Source organism: Maniola jurtina, chromosome 1, assembly GCF_905333055.1.
Source record: "Maniola jurtina chromosome 1, ilManJurt1.1, whole genome shotgun sequence".
Lineage (NCBI taxonomy): Eukaryota > Metazoa > Arthropoda > Insecta > Lepidoptera > Nymphalidae > Maniola > Maniola jurtina.
The window spans coordinates 11,993,596-12,013,459 of record NC_060029.1 but is presented as its reverse complement, the minus strand read 5'-3'; the positions used below and the strand labels follow the sequence as shown (position 1 = coordinate 12,013,459).

The 19,864-nt window shown below is 34.7% G+C and overlaps 2 protein-coding genes across 2 annotated transcripts in view; one reads left to right on the top strand and one right to left on the bottom strand.

The window, feature by feature from the left end:
* The window catches only part of LOC123869604 (abhydrolase domain-containing protein 2), a 20,808-nt gene extending 10,070 nt beyond the window's left edge, over positions 1-10,738 (top strand). The window contains exons 4-7 of the mRNA XM_045912617.1: positions 845-1,028; positions 2,578-2,772; positions 4,056-4,210; positions 5,679-10,738. Of these exons, the coding sequence (XP_045768573.1) occupies positions 845-1,028; positions 2,578-2,772; positions 4,056-4,210; positions 5,679-5,959 (815 nt within the window). The 3' untranslated portion in view covers positions 5,960-10,738. The remainder of the gene's footprint in view (positions 1-844; positions 1,029-2,577; positions 2,773-4,055; positions 4,211-5,678) is intronic.
* On the bottom strand, positions 9,225-19,864 carry LOC123868235 (plexin-B). Its single transcript, XM_045910703.1, has one exon. The coding sequence runs from the start codon at positions 19,668-19,670 to the stop codon at positions 13,989-13,991; it is 5,682 nt and encodes a 1,893-aa protein (XP_045766659.1). The 5' UTR covers positions 19,671-19,864; the 3' UTR covers positions 9,225-13,988.

Here is a 19,864-nt window from a genome sequence, read left to right as displayed (position 1 = left end):
ACCCCGTCCATTTAACCGATTTTGGTAGGTAGACTACAGGGAAAGCTTGCATCCCAATAGCATCTATTTGAGACAAATATGACTACTTTTTATCCAGGAAAATCAAAGAATCCCACAGGATTAAAAAAAACTTAAATCCACGTGAACGAAGTCGCGGACATTAGTTAGTCTAATATCTGCATCTAACTACTGTATAGTACATACATAATTCAACCAATTTCAAAGTGTATCTATATCACAATATAATAATCATAAATCGTAGGTTTTTAAACAAAATGCAAAATGAAATATATTGAATTGCAGCCGTTTCCGATTTTTACATTCATCATTAAAATAAATTAGTACAGAAAATATCCGAATTAAGCATTAGTTCGGGTAGAGCAAGCTATCACACAGGTTCGACTGTTGAAAGTTATCTTTGGGCGTCAAGGCCAATGCTCTTGATTGCGAATGGCGTGATCGCATAATTTATCTTATATATTTTATCCGACTGCGGCAAAGCCAAAAGGAAGGGTTATGATTTTAGCAGTCTATGTATGTATGTATCTTTGTATCCAGATTTTGTGTTTTCCACCGTAGTGTCTAAACTACTGGGCCGATTTAGATGAGCGAGGTGTCAATTAATTCGTTGTAAAGGTCCGGGTGACTATATTATTTTATACGAAAAAAACGGATGTTACATCAAAAAAAGTGGAGGTCTCCCAAAAGTTTTTTGCTATTGTATCGAGTGAGATGTCAAATGAAAGAGGAGAAAATTCTGAGCTCATAAATATAAATGTACAACAGCATGAAAATATACCAAGCGGCAGAAAAACAATTTCACTCTAATATTTTTATTTTTCAGGTCACACAGATGACTTTAGCTACATGGTAGAGAATTTAATGGAGAGATATCCTAATACGAAGTTGATTCTAGTCGGATTTAGCCTCGGCGGCAATTTGATTACGAAATATTTAGGCGAGGAGAGGAAAAGACCCAAGAACATTATTGGTGGCATTTCGATATGCCAGGGATACAATGCCATTGAGTGAGTATTGATATGGAATATTCATGATAATAAGCATAAAACATTGTTTATTAACCCCCGACCCAAAAAGAGGGGTGTTATAAGTTTGACGTATGTATCTGTCTGTGGCATCGTAACTCCTAAACTAATGAACCGTCAACCGATTTTAATTTAGATTTTTTGTTTGAAAGGTGGCTTGATCGAGAGTGTTCTTAGCTATCATCCAAGAAAATTGGTTCAGCTGTTTGAAAGTTATCAGCTCTTTTCTAGTTACTGTAACCTTCACTTGTCGGGGGTGTTATGAATTTTTAATTTACACTTGTGATTAAGTATATTTGTCATTAACTATTGGTATACCTACAAAAATTGTAAAATTTAAGGTAAGTATATTAAATATTATAAAAAAAATAATGTTTGTCTGGTTACCTGTGCGTCCGCGCAAACAATCATCTGATTGAGTAAGTACATTAATTTGTTGTTGGCATTGGGGTGAAAATAAATATTTTATGAATTTAATTTTTCGATACCAGTTGTATCGTGGTAGGCTACCACGGGGTCGAAAAGGAAGCCTTACCCACTAAGCTTCAGAGCTTTTATCGTTTGGTACAATGTAAAAGACGATCAATATCGAACGCTTCAGTATCGGATTGGCTAATGTGACTAATGTGAAAACGCACTTGTCTTACATCAAAAGTTACATTTATAAAAGAAAGATTATATGCTTTCTAATCATTTAATATTCTCCTTTCTCTTTTAACTACGCTTTTGCGTTGGTACCTATTACGAATGAGTAGATACGTCATTGGGACGAATTCGAACAAACCGCATAATTTCTGGTGTTCCGTACCCGAAGGGTGCCTGCGGGACCCTATTACTAAGCCACTGCTGTTCGTCCGTCTGTCTGTCAGCGAGCTGTATCTCGTAAACCGTAATAGGTAGAGAGATGAAATTTTTACAGAATGTGTATTTCTATTGCCGCTATAATAAGCAAATAGTAAAAATTTCAAAATTACCACTATGAAAATTAAAAAAAAATTAAAAACCAACCGAATTTTTTTTTATTACTTAGAAACAAAAATTACCTTGTTGATTCCTAGTGACTCCTTCATAATATAAAAACAAAATTATTTCTAAGAAATCATTGATTGTCGTGGGAAAACGTAATATTGCTGCAGATGGTGAATTTATTGCTACCACCACTGATATAAAAAAAAACTTATATCATATTGTTTTTATTTATTTTTTGTACATAGGACTTGTTACAAGCTAATAATGAAATATCAGTTTTTGATCTCTTTCATTCTAGTTTTTAATAATTCTCGTTTTTTGCGATAACTCAAAAACTAAATTACTTTTTGCCGTTAGAAAATGGATAGCAAGAATGTCACAGCTATATTGTCATGTGACAAGTACATAGCGAGTATATAGCAGAGTTTAATTTGTGCCTTGGCTCACTTAACTCTGCAGATGTGCGATGCGCTTTACGTGGTCGTCATGCGTCATAAATTATTTATTATGAGTTCAATTAGATAATTAATAATTATTAATTGAGTATTTCTTTTTTTTCCAGTACAATGGTTTATCTTTTACAATGGCAGAATTTCCGTCGTTTCTACTTGTACATAATGACTGACAATTATCGCAATATTATAACTAGACATAAACGGATGCTCTTGAATCCAGAAATGAAGAATAGATACTCTTTAGATGAGAAAATGATAGTTTCTGCTGGTACCTTGCCAGATTTGGATGAAGCCTATTCTAGGTAAGGTTCCTTTACATTTTACCTTTACCCTTTGTAGCAAAATATGGTCCGCAATGGAAAATGGTATTAATGGCCCCCACTAGGTGGGCAGACAGCAGACGAAGTTAATCGAGACGTAAGGAGCCGCTGGAGAAGACCTCAGCGTGTGGAAGACCTATGTCCAGTCGTAGACGTCCATCAGTGATAAACATTAATGATATTCCTAAGTTGGAGCTATAAATTTATTATTAGTGAGCTGTTGTCATTTTTTTTTAAACGGCGCGTTTTATTGAAAGACTAGCGAGCGCCCGCGGTTTCACTCCCGTGGAAATTTTTAAAATACCCGGCCTTATACCTTGTTCACATTGTAAAAATGAAAAACTGAACCTGTGCGCGCGAAATTATAGTTTTTTAAGTCCAAACGTTTGGACTGGGTGTTGATGACATGATGAGTCAGAGTCAAGAATTTTAATTTCATAATTTAGATCTAAACTAAAAAACGCAGTTTGCGGCTAATTCTGTTGTACAGAAACTAAATTGAAAATAATCAGTGTCCTTTTCATATGGCTCCCTCCAGAAAAGGATAGAACTAGATTTTTCGATTTAGTTTGGTTTAGAAATTGGTACAATAGAATTAGCAATATTGCTACTACGATACGATACTGCGTACTAAGATAGGATAAGCCTTAGATTAGGTACAGGATAGATTCTTGGCATACACCTTCTTGGTACAGTACAAACCTATTCTATTAATTGGCTTCTACACGACAATGAACTAGATACTCTTAGCGGTAGGTACGGCATTGCCGGCAAAGTAGCCATGGCCGAATTTGAAAGGAATCTGAAACCTAAAAATATGGTAGTTAGATGTAATAATAAAATTCTACTAATATTATAATATGAAGATGTTTGTTGGTTCGTCATTTAATCGCCCCGCAACGGAGAAATGGATCGACGTGATTTTTGCATGGATAGAGAGTGATATGGCTAGTTTTTATCCTAATAAAATGTTCGCACGGGTTTTTAAAAACTCAAATCCAAGAGGATAAAAGGATGGTTATAATTATAATGTTTAAAAAAATATGTTTTCATCATTCTCGGCTTTAGGGCCTTGGATTTTTTTACACGAGATTAATTTATGAATTTTAAGTACTTGTGCTTATTATAATCACAGATTATTATAAAAGTTCTGATTGGATGAATGCTTAGGACAATATGACACTTCACCCAAGTAGATCTTTCTACGCTTGATTAAATTGTAAATGCTAACTTTATTTACACTACCAATTTTTTTTTGTTTACAGAAGAGTTCACGGATTCGAATCAGTAGCAGAATTATATAAATGGAGTTCGTCGGCTTTCTATCTCAAGAACATAAAGACACCAATGATATTTATTAACGCTCGAGATGATCCTATTGTGCCCGAACCCTTGCTTCCTATTATAAGAGAATTTGTCAGTGAGTAAAAAGTTTATCATACTTTTCAGTTGTTATCATAATTTTTGACCTGTTCGCTGTTAACATTATACGACGAGCCGCAAGCAACGAATTCTTTAATACTGGAAAATCGTGCTGATATCGTATACGTAATACATATTATATTTTTTCTCTCATTTATTTAATTTTCACATTTTACCCTATTTTTAAAAAATGTTTACAAAACTAAAATAACAGAAATAACAAAAAATAAATAAAAGAAACAACAAACAATAAAATAACAAAAACAACAGAAAAAATAACAGAAAGAACAAAAAATAAGATAACAGAAACAACAAAATAAATAAATAACAGAAACAAAAGAGAAATAAAATAACAGAAACACCAGGAATTGGATGGTTATAAATTATTATCAGGTGTGCAATTAGGATTACAGATGGAGTTGTATGCATTTGATATAGGAAGACAGGATTTTTTTCAGGCCAAAACGCATTTTTTATTTTTTCGCATCCATTAAAAATTAAAGGGCCTTTTAACCGATTTGTCTACCAATCAACATATAAAGAATCAAAATAAACATTATTTGATCGTATGTGGTATAATGTTATTTAACAAGTTTTTATTGCTGTAAATATTTAGTGCGTATTTTGCTTTGCACGACAGAATAGCAAAACCTGAAATCTTGGTTTACATAGAAATTTAGTATTACATAATCTCACTGTACGTTTTTGGTCAAGAATGGAATAATTATGCATATTTAGGTAATTTCGTCACCTTGACCTAAAGTTCAAGGTGCACCGTGTATTGATATTCCTGCCATTTGAAATAAATTACAATGATATTGTAGGAACATGAAATATTAATATTAGTATTTGCGTTGCCTGAACCGATATACCTAGTACTCACTCATATTATTTTAAATTGATAGCAATTTGCTGCGGTTGACCTTCGTGCATGTCGCTAATTGCAGTTGATATCTCTAAGAAGGATATTTCGTAATCATCAATCGGAAGGTATTGTAATTTGTAATTATCACAATGTAGAGATGTCAAAGGGCTTATTATGGATACAGGCTTACGTTTATCAGAATAACTAACTCAATCTAAAAGTTAAATTCTCTGTTATTTTGAAGCGAAGGTTTTTACGGGGGCTTCCACTATGGAATAAAATGAGAAAAAACGTCATAGCGTTAACTTCTCCGAGACACACACGAGATAGCAATTTATCATTAATTTTACTTCATTTCTTCGTACTTATGGATCGGTTCGGACTGGACAGTCAAAAAAACTACTTTCAACAAAAATGCGTAAAGCTTCGCTTCCATGCGGACATCCCCAGGCGCCTGATTTTTTTCTAATAGGTCTCCCAGTTGTGATTACTCGTAGGTACTGCTGCATACTATTGTATTGATTGATATTTTACTGACCATATCTTTATATTGTGCATTACTTACCATGATCATAAACTCCTCAATCCATACTTATTGCAGGCTCGCACGACAACGTGATGTTTTTAGAGCTTTCACACGGCGGTCACCTCGGCTTCTACGAAGGTGGTCTGGTGTACGCCAACCCCGTGACGTGGCTCGACCGTGCGCTCGCCGCCCTCGTGGGCGGGCTTCTCATGGCGCACCACAAGTGCGCGCCCAAACCAGCCACGGACGCTGCTTCCGATCTCGGGCTACCCGACGATGAACCTGATCTCATCAAATCTGCGACTATCATCTACAGAGATCCACTCGATAAAGTTCCACAAAAGGCATCAAGTTAAGATATTTTTATATAGAGGGTTTTTCTAGCAGTTTTGTAGTATCGCGTGGGAAACAACGGCGGTAGAGCGGGTGAGCTCATCGAATACGCAACGTGTTAACTCGTTAAAGGCGAGGTAAAATTCCATTAAAGTATTCTCATGTTCAACTTTAGCGTAATTTTATCAGAAAAAATATCACCGTAGAACGGTTGTCATACAAAATATAATTTCAAGTAGTTTTATTTTAGTTATGTAATTGTCTTTGTCTAATTGTATCTGCTTGCTACACACAGTAGATACATGATAATCCATTTAAACGATTGTGTTGTATTGTTTGACATTAAGCTTGTGTGTTTGGGTGTTTATTTTATTGTTGAAGTAGTTTCATTTTTCATATTAGGAGAGCAAATAAATTAGGGGCGGAATTGGATGGTTCATTATTTTATAATTTTCATTTCTGATTGTAGATCAATGAAGAACCATACATGAAGTAGGTATCAGAATGTTTTAATTCTTATTTTAAGGGCAAAGCACACACAATACTTTTAGCATTGTCCACTTAATTGCTTTTCAGTTTAGTTTCGCACATATTTTGATCATTAGGATCGAAAGCTACAAAACGTCTGCGTTTTACGCCGCATCTATTCAGACGTTATACCCTATCCATGGAAATGGTATAGCGATCTCTCTGTTACGTAATCCTATACAAATGATAGAGCCAAAAATCCCAGTGGGCGCTAACCATTTTGATCACCAATCACAAACGGAACTGGGTATGTTTTTTAATTGAATTTTGGATGGTTTTTGAAAAGAATTTCGAATATTTTTCATAATATGTTTGAGTTCATTCATAATTCATCGTCGTCTGCTTATTGAACCGTCTGATGTGAGCCCTAAGATGATCATTCCTTTTCGAATGACTGAAGTTGCGTACGTTCCGTACGAATTTGAATGTGCCTAGTAAATGAAACGATACAATATTTTAAAAATGACTAATATTTAGAAAATAGTTTTTAGATTAATGAGCACAAAAAGTAGGAAGTTGGTATGTTATTTCATTCTGCACGTTCCTATGTTTTTATTTATATTGGAATAAATTAAATATTTATAAAAATAGACAATGGTTTGTTGAGATTTAGGTTGTGTACCAAACATGTTAAAAAGGTGCACAACACAATAGTGTGCCTGCACCTTTAAATTTTCTTGAAGAAGAAGAATTCCAGAATGTGATACAGTTAATTTTTACGTTTTGTTTATTGATAATGATTTATGATTGATATGATTTATTTCAAAACCTAAGTTCATTTCTTAGTTAAAAAAAAATTGTTCAATTAATTTGATGAATCAACTTTGTGTAAGTGTGTGTTTTTACAGGTTTGTTCTCACACAGACACAAATTATTCAATGTTTCAATTGTTATGAGTAATATAATGATGAGTAGCATTATGATGTATATAAACAAATTGTTTTCATGCATTTTCTTTTGCATTATGTATTTGCATTGCCACCTGCATTTATTTATTTATTTTATATTAGAAATTATTTTGGTTTATGTTGTATTTATTGAATATGTGAAAAATAAGAAGTAAATATAATATTTAATGAAACATATCATAGCTGTGCTATGGTTTGGCGAAGAGTACACATAGATTTCTTTAATCTTTTGTTTTTGTTGTATTTAAGTATGGAAAGAACTTTTGTGAGTTTAGTTTGAAATTATCTTCAATGATTTTAGACTTATTTCGTGGTTCGTTTTTGTGACAGAAAAATCAAATAAGAAATTGAAAATGCAATTACAAGAAATAAAAATATATAAAAAAAATACCGTAAACCGCATCGTGCATTCATTGTCCGCCAGTGCGAACAAAATATCCGATCTAGTTTATGAAATTTTGTCGTTTTAGGAAGTTTTGTGGGTGAAGTTTTGTCTTGTCATGACTCATAAGAGCACAATAATATTTTTGCGCCTTTTCAATTCAGATCGAAGATTTTATCTCGTGCGGATTCGATTCAGCTTTAATGTGCCATTAGCGGAATGACGCGAGCCGAATTACAAAAACTCGCGCGGAATTTTATCCGGATGTGTCGTATAGAAAGAAATGTTAGATAAACGAAAAAAACTTTCGCGCGCGATTTTCGGCTAGGATGTTAGCCTTACATTGTACCGAATTTGCCCTCTGCCTCGCGTCATATTAGATATTAAAATTGACTGTGTACAGTTGCATATTGTTCTTTATTTAACTATGTTTACTACGCAATGTTCAACTTTTTCGTTTTTCGCTGTTTTAAGCTTATGCTTATGTTATTTATCAATTTGAAGCATGTTTGTACGAGGTACAAAAGCGTTACAAAACGATTATATTGAACTTAGTACAAAACGCAAATGATGTATTCAATCAATAGACGAGAACCATAAATGATTGATGACATACAAATGAATTTTACAGCTAAATCTACTATCATAACTGAATAAAAATAAGATGTTCATTGAAAAAGAGTCGAAAATTGCACGTACAAATTACACCGCCTTTAGTTTTTTTGAGGAATATACACAGATAATAATGATCGTCTTAAAATAAAACGAATTAAGCCAAAAACATATTTATAACACGTGATGCTACAGGAGGGATAGCACGATGTTGTGAATTGTGATTATCACATTCCCATAATCGTAAGTGTAGTAATCAACTGAATTTATCGCATTCTTGGTGCAGTCAAATATGATTTTCAAAGCCTAACACCACGTCGCTTTGTCGCGTCATCTGTTTTAAGTATGTTTCTAGTCTTATTATTTATGATTGTAAGTTTTATGTTTAAAATCTACTGTATGTCGTGTATAATTTGGAGTAACAATAAATTGAGGGTTCTTTAGTATCGGAATCTGTGCAGCTGTTTTGTTTGAAATAGTTTTCTACTTACTCAGAGTACTTACTGAATATGACCAATGAAAGTTCTGATCTCATGCGTGTATGTGAGTTGGAAAATGGGCGGGACCATCCAATAAGACAGATAATCACTGAAATTGACGTAATTTACAAGTACGCTGGAAATGTTGTGCCATACTAAATAACAGTTATTTTTTATACCGATCCATAATGCACCTGAGCGTACCAGGAGTTAAAATTGACACTTTGTATCAGAATATGGTCGGTTGTTAGACGTCTCAACATTAACATTTTAGTTTCAAGTACCATGGGCTGCTTTACTTATCGGCTCTACTCGAAAACACACTGCCTATACAAGTCATGATTCTGTATATGCCATGTATACGCACCATGTAGTTTTAAATAGCAAGCGTCATAATGTGAAGAATTACAGTGCAGCAAAACAAATAGTCCAATCTAAAGTTGCAACATCGCGGTTTACGTGAGTCATAGACTAAGGATTAAATACACAAGCCCATCAGAGATCTGTTTTTGTATAGTACAATGCGCAGTAACACCTCTTGTTCAGATTGGATTAATTAGTCGTGTTCGTTTGCTTTTCTTGTGCGCATATGCGTGATTCGTGCATGCGCAGTTGTTTAAACTTGAATCCAAATCACTTGTCAGAAATAAGGACTCTCGCGCAAAACTAATTTTAATAATTGCGTATATGCAAATCGTGTACAAAAAAAAGCAAAACGAACACGACTATTGTTTTGCGCGCGCTTTAATATTTTATACTTGTACGTCTAGCACCTATCTTTGACAGCGACAATGTGACTGATAATAATAAACGACAATCTAATCGGACTATCTTGCACTCTTTTACTATTACAGTTTTATCTAGCCCAAAAAACAAGAATATGATCGCACTGTGATAGTCTCAAGGTTGGTGCTAGGGGGCCTGTGATCTGGGATGGGATGGTCCCTGATAGTTGTATTAGAAAAGTCCGGTCCAATTGAGATATATATATAATTATGTAATATTAATTAATAATATAAGTGTCTAGAACGCCACAAGCGGATATTTGATACTAAAAATTATCCGGTAACACGTATTTTTAATGTGAATCTCATGGACATTAAGTTGTATTAAAAATTGAATCCTATGCATTTGCGTTAAGGTACAAATTTTAAAAGCTAATAGACTGGCTTAGTAATTTTTATTATCAAACAACCGCTTGTGGCCGTCTAGACACTTCCTATAGTAATTGTTGTTATGCAATATGAACTATTGCAAATTATATTTTAAAGGGCATTTATTATAATGAATTAATGATTGTGTTCATTTATATGAAAAACTCTGTATTGCGCCTTTTAAATAGCTGGGATGTACAGCTACAGTTAAGATCATGCTATTGATATATAAGTATGTGTGAAAATAAAAATAAGTAATTTTTTTAAATCAAATGAGATGAAATAGATTTGTTTGAGGTAACAAGTTACAACCTTTGTTGATTAATAGCCGAAATATCTTTAATATATCGATAAGTTACTTAGCAACTTTGTTATTTGTCAAAAAATACCATACCATTTTTAATAAAACTGCCATGTAAGTAATCGACAGATTACAGATAGGATTGATTATTATTTATTAACTTTGGCTGTAAGATAACGTTCTATTTTGCTTAGCCATCTAAAAACAGACTGTACTTTGAATTGAGATTGTCTTTTTATCTGGATTGAAAAAATATAGTGATTTATGTAAAAACCTGTGGTCTCTGGATCATACCAGAAAAATGTGTAGTGTACCTAATCTGACATGTGTTGTAGTCTGAGGCTACTAGCAATAGATAGATAATGTTGGAAATTATTATTTGAATGTGCTAATTTTTCTAACAATGTATATTGCCTAATAAATGTGATCGAAATAATACACAATATTCGTTTCATTTTTTCCATTCATAATTAAATTAATCATTACAAAAAATTTGATAAATAAGTATATGTATTTCTAAGTCAATTATATAAAATTTTAAGAGACGGGTGAATTTACGCTGTCTTAAATTACTAACGAATTATATTCTAAGCTTAAATTATTTTGTAGATGGAATATCATAATGTCATCCTTTATTAACATGAAATTCATATAATATTTAAGGGCCGCCGCATATAGATGGAGTGGAGCTGAGTCTTTCTGATAACTCAATCTCAGCTTTATTTACTCGGTCATACAGTTGAAATTGGTATACGAAAACCAAAGAGACGCAAAACCTAATAAAGCTTAGTTGTGATCATGAAAGAGGCCTTGGCTCCACTCCATTCTGCGAATGCGCGTTGTGCCTAACTTGGGCATTGAACTACCGTCACGAACGATCGATCACTGAACTAGGTATCGCCAATCGCGAACTATTTACACGAGTATCCATACGTTTCGGAAAAAGTGACAAAATTACAAATTATGTAACTTGGTGGACGACTACCTTCTCCCCTAGCATCAAACTGATGCAATTCAATAACACTAACACTTGGCCAATATATAAATAAATAGTCCAGGAATTCTTCCCTAGCGGAGAGCGAAGAGAATTTTCTTCAGCGCTTTGTCCGCATAGATTAGGTATACCGCTCCCCTAACATTTCAATGTGTCACATGGTAGCAGAATTTTGCACGCGGAATTCCGCTGCATTTGTCCCTGGTCTTAGAGAAGATTCGTTGCCACTAGTACCATTAACAGATACCATAAGGTCCAAACACTTCAAAAAAAAATCACAAGTTTGATGCTAAGGGGGTCCGATATATGGTCGCGTTCGTTCGTCGGCGGTGGTTAAACATCCCAATGTAATTAGGATATATTCAATCGAGTGCTTAATTGTGTGGTTCAAAAACTATACAATGTAATTACATTGATCTTGATTCTTGAGCAATCAAAAGAGATCGACACAAAATTAATAGCATTTCTTCAAAAATGTCTAAAGATCCATACATTTTATTTCATACATACCTACTCTATAACATTATACAATTTGTCTTTTGAAGTTTAGGAAAGTAAGTACTAAAACAGGTAGCGAGAACTTTTTTGGACAGCAAGGAGATAAGATAAGAGTAAGAAAAGGGTAGAAAAAGTAATCATTTGACACTGTTTTAGTGCACTAAGGTATGCCATTTTACTGCGATGTCTCGTGAAGTAGGGCGCGGGTTGCGAGAGTGACATAACAATTGACGTAACTGTCACCCTCCCGTAACCCGCAACCTACCCCACGAGCGTCGAGCAGTCTCAGGCAAGCGGATAGTGTACATAATAGTTAATACGGCTGAATACTGAAACATCCCTTAAAAGCTTCTTAAATAATAAGGGTGAGAATCTAGTATAGAGCGCACTTTGACTTTGCTTAGACTTAAGACAGATTTAAAACGAGACGGATGTATATCTCTTATATAAATCTGCCTCGTTTTAACGCAATCTTAAGTCGGAGCAAAGTGCAAGCAAGAGTCAAAGAGTGCTCTATTAATCTCACCCTTAGACACAATTTACTGTTTGGCAAATGTAAAAATGAGTCATTAATATTTAAGAAGCTTTTAAAGTAGGAACAGGAGATTCCGTATTACGACAAAGTGATTCAATCCTTATGGTAGATAATATGGAACACTTTACTGGCCAATCAATGAAATCTGAAATCTAATAACACCGACCGTAAAGATTGAACTGCATGTAAAGAATAAAAATAACGACAGTACAAATACGATTTGTTAATACAATAATATATTATATAAAAATTGCGGCAGTGTGTGCATATATTGTATCGAATGCAATATGCGTTATGATTTATATAAAATTACATAAAAATCAAATCTACTCAGTTCTTAATTTCTAATTTTTGGCGGACCTTCAGAAGGAAAGTGTCCTAGAATGTGGTTTGATAAATTAATGATAATAATATTATTCTGAGAATATAATCAAAACTTAATAAAATAAACGCCTTGCAATAATTTCAAACAAAATGGCGCTCTATCTTTGGAGTCTTAACAAAAATTTAAAATTTACAGTCAATTTAAAAAAAAAACAAAAATATAGATAGGCCAGTATCCCCCCACATAAAAAATCTTAAATTTTAATTTTAACTAGCCTGATCTGAATAGGCCTCTTGGGGTTGCTTAAAGAAGTAAAAGGTAGAAGTAATTGCTAAAGTTAAACGTAAACGACCGCAGGAAACGTAATGCGTCGTCTTAATACAACGCGAATATGCGATCACCGCGCGAATACCAATAATTTAGGACACCTATTCGAGATCAGTACCTACAATGTGTGATCGCGCGTTCGTACGAGTAAAATTCGCACGAACATGCTATGATCGCTTATTCGCGTGTTGTTATGATGACACGCGACGCCTAAAATACGCATTTTACTGAAAACGTGAATGACATCAGCTGTAATAGTCGTCTGTATCGAGTGCATCATCAGAGGTCAAGTTAGCACCGACATCGTCAGCATTTCGTTGGCGCACCCAAGCGTTCGCATGTTCAGTAAATACGAAAGAATATGTTGCGTGCGCGCTTTGCGATTCTTGCGGATCGTTCGTAGTACCTTTTATCGACCAAATCAAATAATAGGCAGGTATAAAAAGATCAAGTGTTATAAATATTCCAAATACAAATATCACAACATTTTTCTTAAAACTATTTCTCTTTACACATACAACTTCTTAAAGTAATACACATCAATATTAAGTATTTCAGCGGCATACATCAATAACTTTACATTATTATAGGTATTCATATCAGTGCCAGAACTAATTAGTAAAAACAAGTCTTTAGGTATTTTTAGAGAGCTTGAAACTTAAATCTACAAATTATAGATACATCCATGGTAAAATATGGCCACTGGGAAAAATAATAAATATCAGAGCCAATCGTTACCTAGGTTCATGAGACGGAAATGGTTCAAACCAACTGTGGCATATTGAGAGGTGCTTACTTATTACCTATTCTTAATTTCTAATAATAACCATTTGAGAAACATAATATTAATTAATTTAACACTAGTCTCGGAACTGATATTTTACAGTCTTTTTACAAATCTGTTTATCTGAGTATTTTTCAGAATAAATTAAAGCTCTTTGTACAAAATTTGTGTTGTATAAATTAATTATGTAAATGCAATTAAATCATAACTTAAATTATCATATAGTCAGCATACGGCCGAAGGATCGCCTTCCAAAGTGCACGCTACATTATCTAATTTATGAGCTAAGTGCATTTTGTTTTCTAGACCTAATATAATTTGCTCTCTATATTTACTGACATAGATGTACAACTCTTTTAAAGCCGATAGAGTATCGAACTCATTCAACTGCTCGACTGAAAGCTGCTGCATAGAAGTACTTAGCTCTTGGTCGGATACTTGAGGTAATTGAGACACTGCCTGGTAAAAATGAATGACCATTTCCCTATAGGTCGGCAAATCTTTTGCAAAAAGTAACTTGTTTGACGGCGAATCTTTACATAATCGATGCTCCGAAGATGAACACGCATCCATAAAAGTTTGAGCAATCACAGATAAAGAGGAATCTACTGTTGCCGTTTTATTTATATCAAATATAAAATCAGGATTTTTTATTAGATTTACCCAAAATCTCAGCGGTAAACTATTTGACTTCCAGGCATGAACAACCTCAGGGTTTATAATGCCATGTGCCCTGGCTGCATCGTCGAAAAGATCAAATAGCCACTTAACAGCAGGAGGCAAAACTTCATTTACTGTTAATATGGTGCTAAAAAAGTCATCAACAAACTTATGGACTGTGCCCTTCGTAGATAAGAGGCGAGTTAGGAATATCTCTGGAATGGCTTTATGACTATGTTCAGAAGACTTGTTCACAATATGTTGGTATTCAATTGGTTTAACTAAATGATAGTAGTGCACATTTTGGTCACTAATGTCACTTTTGTAAACGCGTATGTGAGAATTGGAACAGTAAATTCCTGTGCAATTTTTGCAGGGAATCTTATAAGGTGTGTTGAAACTGTCGTTTTGCCGCGATATTAACGACATAACCGCAGATTCTTTTACGCCGTAATGAGCTAACGTATTTAACTTTCGCCAGCCGTTAAGAGTTTTCGTTGTGAGATCTTCATCTTGCAGAGTGACATGACCACCTCTTCCATGTCGCCATTCTAAATCAACATCGTGGACGGAAGGTCTCATACTAAATGGAGTATTTTTAAATAAAGCATCGAGTATTTTAGACTTCACTTGTGATATACTATCACAATCTAAAACTTTACATTGGACTTTATCATCAAAATCATCTTGCACTATATGCAAAGTAACTACTTGATAATCTATCTGTTCTTTCAAAAGCTTTTCTTCAGACAAAGAATATCGAGCTTCATGGGTTATAGCATCTACAACACCCTTTTCAATCTGGTGTTTGATTGCCTTGAACAGCAAAAATAGTGACGAACCGGCATACTCCTTTAGGTAGTAATACATACATAATGCCATCCAGTTTGTAAGCATTTTTTCAACAACACTTTCAGTTCTTCTCAGCATTAGCTGAGGATGTTTGGTGCACACTGATTTGTCAATAAGACGTAAAAGTAGTGACTTCAGAATATCTGTAGCATATTCCATTTTGCCCATTAAAATCACCATCAATAGAGAAGCTACATTAACTTTATCTCGTATATTGAAAGATTTTTGGGCTTCTAATGTGTCTATAAATGACAGAAGGAAACATTTATTATTCAATAGCTGTTCAAATTGAACCATGGCTGCATCATAATTAGTCCGAGGCGTATTTATAAATTGACGCTGAACATTTAATATGGGATGGTCAGATACGCCAGGGAAGAATACTTTCATCACGTAATTTACATGATCTAAGGTTGGAATGCCTGAATGTTCCAAATCTGCTGCCAAATCAGACATATCAGTTTGAAGTTCTGCAAAAGCCAACTTACATTCTAGTCTTACATTACTTTCCAACGTGTCCATCTGAATTTGTATTCTTTTATACTCCCGTTCTGCCTTTGTACTTCGCCTTCGATACATAACTAAAACTATCATGAATATAAGAACTAAAAAGAAGGTTCCTGCTGCAATCCCTGCTATGGCCTCTGGTGGGAAGTTATAATTTCTAAGTAATTCGTAATGTAAATATCCAATCGGAAATCGTAAATTTCTGCCTATTTTTACGACTACTAGGGGTAAATTAATATCCGTAATTTGAAAACCGTTCTCGTCAGTATTAGGAGGTTGTACTTCAGGTGGCGTACAGAGCAACTGTTGCATGGTTAGACTTGTGACATTGCATGGCTGGGTACCGATAGTGACAATTACATCTGATTCATCACTTGCTCTGATTAGGTTTTCACCTTCTATAACTAAAGGATCACCTTTGTAGGATTTTATTCGATTTGGAAAATGATAAACATGAGGATCTTCAACAAATACCATATGAGTTCTGGGTGGATTGAAATATTTTTCTAAATCATGCATTGTCTCTACATTATCCATCACAAAACCTACTTTCATAGCTATTTGTGGTGTATTTGTCTGGGACTTAGTTGCTTGTAATATATCATGATATTTTTTATTCACAGCCGGGCTGGGACATTCCATTTGATTCGAATTTAGTACCGCACAAGCTGTGGCGTTGACAGGGATCTGTTCATTAGCATAATATAATTTCATAAGTGGTTTCTGAATTGTATGCAAATTTGTACCATGAACTGTTATCATTCTTCCACCAGATACAAAACTTTTTAACGGTTTTATCTCCATGATTGTTGGGTCTGCTGTGTAATTAAAAAGGTCTCCATACAAAGTTCGATTTGCATTATCTATAGATACTGTCAATGTATGAATAATACGAGGTGCATTAGCTTTAGGGGTAATGCATATTAATCTACTATTTGATGTCTGAGTTGTGTTTACAGAACATGATAGTTCATCCAAATATGCTGAAATAGCTGATCCAATATTAAGATGTTGCCCACCAATAGCTAATTGTGTACCTCCTGAAACAGGACCTAAGGATGGATAAATACCTTGCAGTTTAATATTTTTGTAACTGAATAATACAGAAGATTCAGTATAACCTGCATCATTTTCAACTATAACTGGAGCAACTACTGAACCATTGGATGGACCGGTTTTACAAGTTATGCTAACAGATACTTCAAAGTCTACAATATCACAAAGTACATCTCCAATCCTCACTTTTCCAGTTACTTCTTCAACCCTCAAACCCAAATTGCTACCTTCAATGGTAACTAAAGTTCCACCTTCTATAGGTCCACTCAGAGGTTTAATCATGTCAATTCGAGGTTTAGGACATTCTGTCACAGGATTTTCCAAACAAGATTCACTATAAGAACATGAATTGCCACACCAAGTGCACTGATAAACTGAATTTCTTGTAATACAAAGAGAACAGTCAGCATGGTCCCTGTGAGAGCCAAGAATTTCACATTTGTATAAGGTTATTGTAATTGTATCTATATAATGTTTATGATTCCAAAAAACTTTAACACTTATGTTATATTCTCCCACATCTTCCTCATATGAGTACATTGTTTTGTCACATACAATAAAATGGTTAGATTCAACTCTCGCTGGTAAAATCATGTTAGCTAACTCAATACTGACAATACATTGAAATCCTGTGTGCCCAGGTTGTAAATGTGGCAAGTTTTCAACTTCTAGCTCTAATTCTTTTGGTACATTGTTAGGCAACAAGATTGGTTTCTTGTATTGCCTAATTCTAGGGCAGTGACCGATTCCATGATTGAGTAGTTTAGTTGGATTATTTTCACCACTTATAATGGTCCTCTGGCATACAGATATATCATGAGTACATTTATTATCATAAATACACCAATTGCAAGCCCACTCACTCATTATGCATGTATGACATGTAATGTGCTTTGAACAATCATAAAATGCAAAGTTACGGGAAACAAAATCCTTATTTGTTTCCGACGAGTGAACAGAAAGGGGTACATAAATGTGGTCTTGGTTTTGAGTTATTTTAGGCCTGTGTTTAATATCAGGTGTAGGACATGCCAAGCCCGTTGATGTCACTGCTGCATCTATAGGGGGGGCATTTCCAAAGACACATTTATATTTGGCTCCAAATGGAAGTTCTGGTAAAGTTCTAATAATTAATTGGACAGTAGTCACTTCAGACATTGATATTCTATCAGGTTGAATTTGTTCAAAATCAATGCATTGCTGTCCTGTGTACTGAGACAGCCACCTGGGTGCACTTTGTGTACCCTTTTGACACATACTTTGGACTGTACACCGTTTTTCTAGAGAGCACCATCCACAGTGAGGATCATTTGATTCTAGGCAAGATGAACAGTTGCCTTGTTCTGCACATTTTTCAGTGGGAATCTGTACTATTGTATTTTTTGCCAAAATATAAAGTGTTTTGCCGTAAGGTGATAATGTGGTGTCAGGTAAAATTTTCTGACCAGGAAGTAAAGCCTCACTAGAATACTGTAATGCTTTTTCAGCATCTATTAATACTTTCTTCAAAGTCCCATCATTGGTACCTAGAAATGCTACAGTATGTAACCCAGTCACAGACATAGTAATGGAAGTGATCAAAGTATCATTCCAATGTATGACAGACATAGCTTTGATGGGATAAAGACCACTTATTTTAAGGCCTACCTCACAAAAATTAAGAATGTTACCAGTGGAGCCGACACTCGGACATTTACCATCAGATATCATGCCTGAAATATAACCCATATTACGAGCCTTAGTGCTACCATTGAAACACATATGAACATTTTCATTAAACTTAATTTCTATTTCTTGTAATGAATATACACAAATGGCTGATTTTGGAATAGGTTCGTTAGTGATTCCTTTGGATGGACTAAATGATACTACAAGTACAGGATCACCAGTCTCTACTCCAAACTGTGTAGCTAAATTAACACCAGCCTTTGCTATTTTTGCATCTTGAACTAAATTATAATTGACAATTTCACTCTTACCACTATTTTCTTCTCGGACATTACACTCCAAAGTCACCTCTGTATAGCTGTTGTAGTTGTCATCATTAACACAGGTGCGGGCTAAACGAGACACATATCCTAGCTCTTCATTGCCAGCAAGATGAGAGTGTTTCTGTATAATAAGAAAATAAGCATAGTCACTAGCGTTAAATCCGTAAACATATTGCACTAGAAAATTGTCCCTGTATTTAACATCTATTTGTATTAAACTTTGCTTCGAGAAAGTAAACTGGGCCAGCTGAAGCGACATGAGATCTCTGCTGGATATTGCGGGAACATCGTGTCTGTACTCTCCGTTGTTTGTAAACGTAGTTCCTACATACAGCACATTAGAGCGGTCCCAGGAGTTGTATCTTTCGGGACCAATGAACGCGTAAGTAGAGGCTTCCGCGTCGTTCGCTGCAACACTCTCAGCCACAAACTCAGGCTCCGCCGAAAGATCTCCCAGCTTATACTTATAACATGAACCCTGTGCCACTGATCCGCAAGCTATCACGATTCTCGCTTCTTGATCGATCACTAGAATCTTATTCACGTTGTCGGTCCATGTTGTTTGGACGTCCGTCGAAGGGCAACCACTGGCATGGCATATAGGATTATCGAGTTTAGGTCCGGTCTGAACAACATGTATCGGCTTCAGATCAGGGCTAAGCTGATGAAGGGAGTTCACTGAACCTACGTATACCTGGCCGCTGACTCTATCAACGGCAAGATGATTAAAGTGGAATGTCTCATTTTGGATTTTAGGATATTGTGATATAAACTCGTATCCATAAACTATTGTGCATCGAAGCCAAAATGTTATGACTAATAATGTCTTAGATGCAGCCATGATCACATCTTAGTTTTTCTTTTTATAATATTTTTCACGTTTTCACATCCACTACTGTGACTTTTATTTCATTTTCAACCCATTTTAAATTACAAAAATAATAAAAAGCTTTTCAGACATCGATGCGGATGTCATGGAATTGGAATAAACAATTTTTTTTTTTCAAACTAGGGTTTTTTACTTTTCAGTTTAGA